Raw genomic sequence first — 6,370 nt, 5'->3', positions numbered from 1 at the left:
ACACACACACACACACACACACACACACACACACACACACATATACTGTATATAACTCAACATATCAGATTTGAATTGGTGCAACCCGTTTAATAAGATTACCTTTAGGTGTCTAAAACATATGTAAATATTATGGGATACAACTCAAGGGAAGGCTGAAATAAAATATAATTGCAAGGTGAGATTTTTTTTTCTTCTCTGCGGCAAAGACAATTGTGATTGGTTTAAAGAAATGCCTCACTATTATATCTGGAACAACACGTTAACAGTGACATTATGCGTCAATAAATTCTTATGATCAACATTGTTGATTATGTCGATTAATCGTTGCAGCCTTAGAAAAAAAGTGAACTGAATGTTTTTGACTGTTTTTGTTCTGTCTTCACTTACTAAACACGCTACCTGGCACTGAATGAGAGTTAACGCTGGCGTCTTGTCTAAGAAACATTTTCATGTTTAACTTTGTATGTTTAACTTTGCCTCAGAGTTTATCTTCAGAACAGGGCAGCACAAGATCACTACTCATGTGTGTTCATGGTTCTCTTACTAGACTCCCTAGGTCAGTGTGTGTCTGCACTTTCCAAACACTTCGCTGCTGCAGAGTCCATCAGAGACACCGTCAACTGTATTCCTCATTCCCACCGGGAGAAACACTCAGAAGTCCGCCACAGAAAGGACACCCATCACCAACAGGAGGACACACCGAAACCTATGGTAGTGTTAACACCAGCAGATCTCTTCACCAGTGTTTGTTTGCAAAAGATTTGTTCCTTCCAGCTGTTTGTTGCCTGTCTTTGAAATTCATCAGGAACTTGTTATAAGTGTACTAATCCTGAGCTGTATCTAATGCAGGTGACCAATGGCAAAGTCCCCACCTCCATTCTGAAGAGGCCAAGTCCCAACTACGGGTCAGACACAGAACCCAACCACAGACGGAAAAGCGAACGGAGGGTTCGATTCAGGGAGCCAGAAACCACAGTGCATGGTGAGAGAACAGAAAAGTCGTGGTGTGACAAGATCTCATCCCACGAGGTAAAAAGTTGAGCCTACTCAAGTGCAGAGCAGCAGCCTGCATGACAAATGAGTCTGACTTGAACCTCGAAATCAGCATAAAAGATCCCTCCAGAAAGAAAAAAAGCTGCTTGTAAAAACCAGCGTTAGAACGTTAGGCCTCCTGCACACTGCTTACGTGGCATGGGCGTGTTATCTGCATGGCGTGTCTGTTTTTATTTTGGCTCCCATGTTAACAGGTTAGAGCTTGTACACTGCCTGTTAATACAGAACAAAATATTCTCTAGCCTAATTTGCCATCAAAACTGCCGACATTGTCTTTGCTGTTATCAAATCAGTATATAGTTGAAGAACACACTATTATTTCATTTTATCAATGGGAAACCAACATGTGTACAGACATGGCTATCAGCAGCGGCACCGCATCAGACACGTTTCTGGCGTGTAAAGACATTTCACTACGCAGCCACCATGCAGCTGGCACACAACAGAAACGCATATGTTTCCCCTCTCCCTCCCTCTCTCTCGGCAGGGACACACGCATCTGAAGTGTGCAGTTCACTGTGACGCAGTCTTACGCAGACCATTCACTTTATCTGTCCTTTTTTTAAAATTAGTTGGGAGGCGGACAGCAAAACCTAATTTTACTTTTAATGACAAAGAAAACTGCTCTTCCTTCTTTCTATAGGCTAATGGTCATAAATTGATTCTAGAGTAGCCTACTTCCTTGTTTATTGCTGCAAAAAATAAAATGCAGAAGAGAAAAGAGCATCTGTTTTCACAAAAAGCATCTGTACACAGAACATAATCACTGTGAAACAATAAAATAAGCTTTATTTCTCTCTGTCTACTAAATGACAAATTCAAGTACAAAACAACTGGTCTCAACTACAGCCAGAAAATACTTGGTTACGTTGTAACCTTGGTTCTTTGAGTGAAGAGACTATCTCTCCACCGTACATGTGGAATAAGTAACGGTGTAACTGTTACTTATAGAGAAGAGAAGCCAGTCATTTGAGTTAGTGGCAAAACCTTTAAGCGCTTGTTTTTCATTTTGTGACTTTTTCTTGAATAAAGGACTATTTTTCTAGTCTTATTTCTTTATTGAAGTTTTTTTTTTTTTTTAATAGTGTTAAAATCTCGTCTTGAACCCAATCTTGTGTCTTGTCTTGTGAGCTGGATGTCTCGTCACCCCTACAGAAAAGTAAACAGTATGTAACCGATATGCTCAGACACAAATGTGTTTTTGCAACTAGAGAGAACATGCTGCCCTCTGGTGCTCTTACACCTTGACCAAACTAGTCCAGTGGCTTCATATCACCAATATTTTCTGCAGCCTGTCTATGTCAGCTCTACACTTACAGAAATGTGAATAAGGGAATGTATTTATACATTAACAATATGAACATAATATTTAATTGTTCATTTTAAAAAATGTCCCTGAAATTTGTGCAATCCCAGATTGCAGAGGGGCCCTCAACCCATATGTAACCATATGCCATGCACTTAGCAGTAAAGAGAAAAGACAAAATTCAATACCACATCCTAAGATTGCATTGTACACTATTGTCCTTTGGGGAATATGTGCTATTTAAAAATAATATAATGCTGTGGCACTCCCAAACATGAGCAAGTGATTTACACTTTGTATTTAATTATGCATGCAAATAAGACACCACAGAGTCTGTTCCATAGAGATAGTGGAGTCTATGAGGGCACAGCAGCTGGTTAGCTGCTGTACATCACAAGTTGTTAATTGAATGGCCTCTTTTCTGTCGGCTTCACAGACATTCCTTACTGTGACTGTTTAGGTGGTAAGTCTGTCTGAAAGTGTTCAGATTCACTATGTTAACTTGCATGAGAAAACACTACACTTTTTTCTTGTCTAGTGGATGTAAACGTGTGGGAAAAGCATTAGGAAAAATAATTTAGGTTAGCTGTAAGGTAAAATGGTTTAAATCAAATCACTTTTTATTAACTTTGTTGCCTGCCATGCTAAATGGAGTTGAGCCTTTCACTGTCACTCCCTTTTTGGAACACAGAGAGCACCCGTTTGTGTGACAAGGCCTCCATCACATTGTAGCCTATATATGTAGTCGCATTAAATCCTCCATCAAAAACTTGTCCTCCTCTTGAGGTCTTGACTTTGTAAGGTCAACAGGAAAGCGAGAGATCTGTGCATGTGAAAATTCAAATGCTCATTTACAAACTACAATTGTCAAAAACTGGTATTGTTTTTTGTTTATAGCCTATGAGACGACACCATCCCGCCCCCACCTCGCACTGTTCACTTGCCTCTTCCTCCTGATGTCATTCCTGGGCGTGGCTATGTACTGCACAGACCGTCGGCGCCCACAGCGAGTGTGCGAGGAGCTCGAGGCTGCTCTGGCTGTCTACCTGCTGCATATGAAACAGCTTATCTGGGGCTGCTGGATATGGCTGACCATGCAGTGACTGAGACCGACCAGAGGCGGAGACATAGAGCCTCTTTTAATTTTTTCAGACCCCTCTTTTTTCTCTCTGAAGCAGAGCCCAGGCCAACAAACACCTCAGCCTTTTGCCAAGGCTCTGAACTGTCTGTGGTGTTGAACCACTCTCGCAGTGACCAAGGGAAAAATGTGTAATCCCAGAAATATGTAGCTTCCATGTCTGTACTGTATGTTACATATGTGCTAAGGTGGTGGGCACGCCACTCCTTAAATTAAGATTTTGCACATCTGCAATGTTGATGCTCACATATAACACTCACCTAATCACCACAACCATTGGATACATGTCACAATCGATTGTATGTGATTAAATGATTCCATGGAATGCAAATATTTATTTTGTTATGGTACATGATTTGTGTACATCAGATATTACACAGAACTGAATGTGTATATATGGTTCAATATACTAAGGACTATCACAATATTCAGCCTTGTAATTGTACATAAATGAATGTATAGAATGTCTGGAAACAGCTTTGATTGGCACGCAGCACATTCGAGAGAAGGGCGAACGGATGGAAGCACAAATGTGTGATCTGTTGGAGTTTGATCCATGAGGAAGGAAACACAAGGCTGCATATCTTAACAGTACCAGGTTAAATGACTAACAATTGAAAAACACCTCTTTATTTACAGACTGTCTGGTCTTCTGTACAACTGTCTTCTCCAGACTCCTAGCTACACTACGGAAAATATCTGCAGCACAGTGTTTCCTCTGTCCTTATCTATTGTCCGAAAGAATATACTCAAACTGAATGAATGCTTATGCTTTTGATAGTATTTCTCCTTATAACCGCTTGAATCCCACAAAATATCCTTTATCTCAAATGGTATTTATTCTTTTATTCAGTATATCTGCATCTTCGCAAATATCCAACTTTCAATTATTTTAGATTTTTTAAACCTTTTGTTACATTTCTATTTAAAAACAATAATATTCAGGTTTAAATTGTGATGTCAAATGCTTGTCAAGCTTTGGATAAATGTATGGACGGACAAATATTTGTAATACATATAAAAACATGTTTCATTTTATTAAGTTCATTACTACTAATAGAGGCCAAACAGAAATATAACAATCACAATCTGTATGTTATTGTATGAGTCACTTTATGAAATTAAGCAAATAAAAGTCAGATTGCGTTAATGGAATATAGAAATTAAAGGGCACAGTGACACACATCCCACAGACCTCTCATTATGAGCAATAACACACATCACATAGTTTCCAGTAAAACATTTCTCTTTATATAACAGATTTCAGGGAACTCAAAAGGAAATAGGTTTCGTATTTGAATGTCAAAGCAATATAAGGCTAAAAATGCCCATATAGAAGAAAGAAACACTCTTGAATTTGTACTGTATAACTAATTTGTCATTGGCAATAAAAAAATACCTAGTGAACTCATGTCCTGCATATGCACATTCAGCTTAGAAGTTGCATTTCATGGCTGTCCAAATGTTTATGGTCACTTTGAAAGAAGTGCATTTATGGAGGGTTTTCTTAGTTCCTACCGTTTTATGATTTCAATTGTTTTGAATAAAACTGTCATTGCCTATCAAAGTCAAGAAGGTGATTTGCTTTCTTTCCGTAGTATCTGAATATAACTGCGTGTGTGATGTGTATGTAACTAGGAGAGAAATGCATGCAGGTACATTTGTGCGTCTACTCACAGTAATACAGTATATTGCTTTTGTAGCTTATAAAGTGTGAAGGAGAAGCCAAAGATAATCTACGGCACAAAAAAGGATTCGTTTTTTTTCTTCCACACAGATTGCTAAAAGCATTAATTGGACCGGCTGCCCCATTCACGAATGTTCAAAACTACAATTTTAAACTGCTGATTAAAGAGTGAATGTGCTGCAACAGCACAAAAACATCCTTTCTTAGGAACACATTTATTGGTGTATAAAACAAAATAACCTTTCTTTACACCTAAAAACCACCACCCTATTAATTTGTCATGCATTAGGTCCATGCAGAGTTTTCACAAAGACAACATGATCAATTGGCCAATCGGTCCAAGCCATTAATACTAGATAGAAATTCATGAGTTGACTTGGTGTGAATTTCCATTTACTGGTTTAATACTGTCAGAGCTGAATTACGGTTGTGTGTGTTGAAGAAGAATGCACACAGTGAATAAGATCAAAATGCAGGATTCCTTGGGATTGGGAGATAGCTACCATTGGGAGATGTTTTTGAGGAAAAATCAATTGCCGTTGGAGAACAAAGCTAAAACCTTGTATTTTATACAATCCATGATTAATGAGAGCAAATACCAATTTGAATGTCTACAGAGGCAAACATAAGCATTTCTTATGGCAGACAAAGAGTACTGTACGATTGATTGATTGAGTGTGTGTGAGTGAGTGTGTGTGTTTGTGCGTGTCCTGGTTTCTATGTCAGGCAGGTCTGGAGGTCAGATTTGCGACGTGAGGAGCGGCCGAGCAGAAGTTCCTTCTCATGGATCAGACTGTCCAGCAGGTCCTCTTGTCTATAGTTGTAGTAGACCTTCAGGAAGGCCATCACGGCAATCCCAAGCCAAGTGAGCCATGCAGCCCACAAGCCAAACTGAAGGACAGAAGAAAATTGTTGTAAATATGACTGAGATTCTGGATTTTGTCAAACTGTGAACAATATTTACTTGAAAAAAAGAAAATGCTTGTAATTGCTGAAAATCTAAATTGCTGGGTAAAGTACTGTAAATAGGAAAAGTAGGAATGGTTTTAATTAGTACAAATTTCACGGAAATGTTGAATAATACCAATGATGCATTAAACAAAAGTGGAATATTTTAAGATGTTTTTTTAAAAGAAAAGTCAAAGTATTGCATGTTGAAACATCATAGTGTAGTTTTGTAAAA

At 38.6% G+C, this 6,370-nt stretch overlaps 2 protein-coding genes across 5 annotated transcripts in view; one reads left to right on the top strand and one right to left on the bottom strand.

The window, feature by feature from the left end:
* The window catches only part of c20h14orf180 (chromosome 20 C14orf180 homolog), a 15,929-nt gene extending 10,862 nt beyond the window's left edge, over positions 1 to 5,067 (top strand). For 2 of the 3 annotated variants that reach the window (XM_032500947.1, XM_032500950.1), the window contains 4 exons: positions 551 to 714; positions 853 to 985; positions 2,799 to 2,825; positions 3,260 to 5,067. In XM_032500947.1, coding sequence (XP_032356838.1) covers positions 551 to 714; positions 853 to 985; positions 2,799 to 2,825; positions 3,260 to 3,465 — 530 coding nt within the window. In that variant the 3' untranslated portion in view covers positions 3,466 to 5,067. The remainder of the gene's footprint in view (positions 1 to 550; positions 715 to 852; positions 986 to 2,798; positions 2,826 to 3,259) is intronic. The other variant, XM_032500949.1, reaches the window with a different exon arrangement.
* tmem179ab (transmembrane protein 179a, genome duplicate B) overlaps positions 2,987 to 6,370 on the bottom strand; it is an 8,745-nt gene continuing 5,361 nt past the window's right edge. Inside the window, exons 4-5 of one of the 2 annotated variants that reach the window (XR_004327018.1) lie at positions 5,541 to 6,078; positions 2,987 to 2,998 (exon numbers count right to left, since the gene is read on the bottom strand). Coding sequence is in view for 1 of the 2 variants with exons in the window: in XM_032500951.1 (XP_032356842.1) it covers positions 5,905 to 6,078 (174 nt within the window). In the remaining variant the exon portion in view is untranslated. Of the gene's footprint in view, positions 2,999 to 4,728; positions 6,079 to 6,370 lie in introns of those variants that run through there. The other variant, XM_032500951.1, reaches the window with a different exon arrangement.

This window comes from Etheostoma spectabile, chromosome 20 (assembly GCF_008692095.1).
Source record: "Etheostoma spectabile isolate EspeVRDwgs_2016 chromosome 20, UIUC_Espe_1.0, whole genome shotgun sequence".
In the NCBI taxonomy this organism is placed as follows: domain Eukaryota; kingdom Metazoa; phylum Chordata; class Actinopteri; order Perciformes; family Percidae; genus Etheostoma; species Etheostoma spectabile.
The sequence above is the reverse complement of the archived record's forward strand: the minus strand, read 5'-3'. Positions and strand labels throughout refer to the sequence as shown.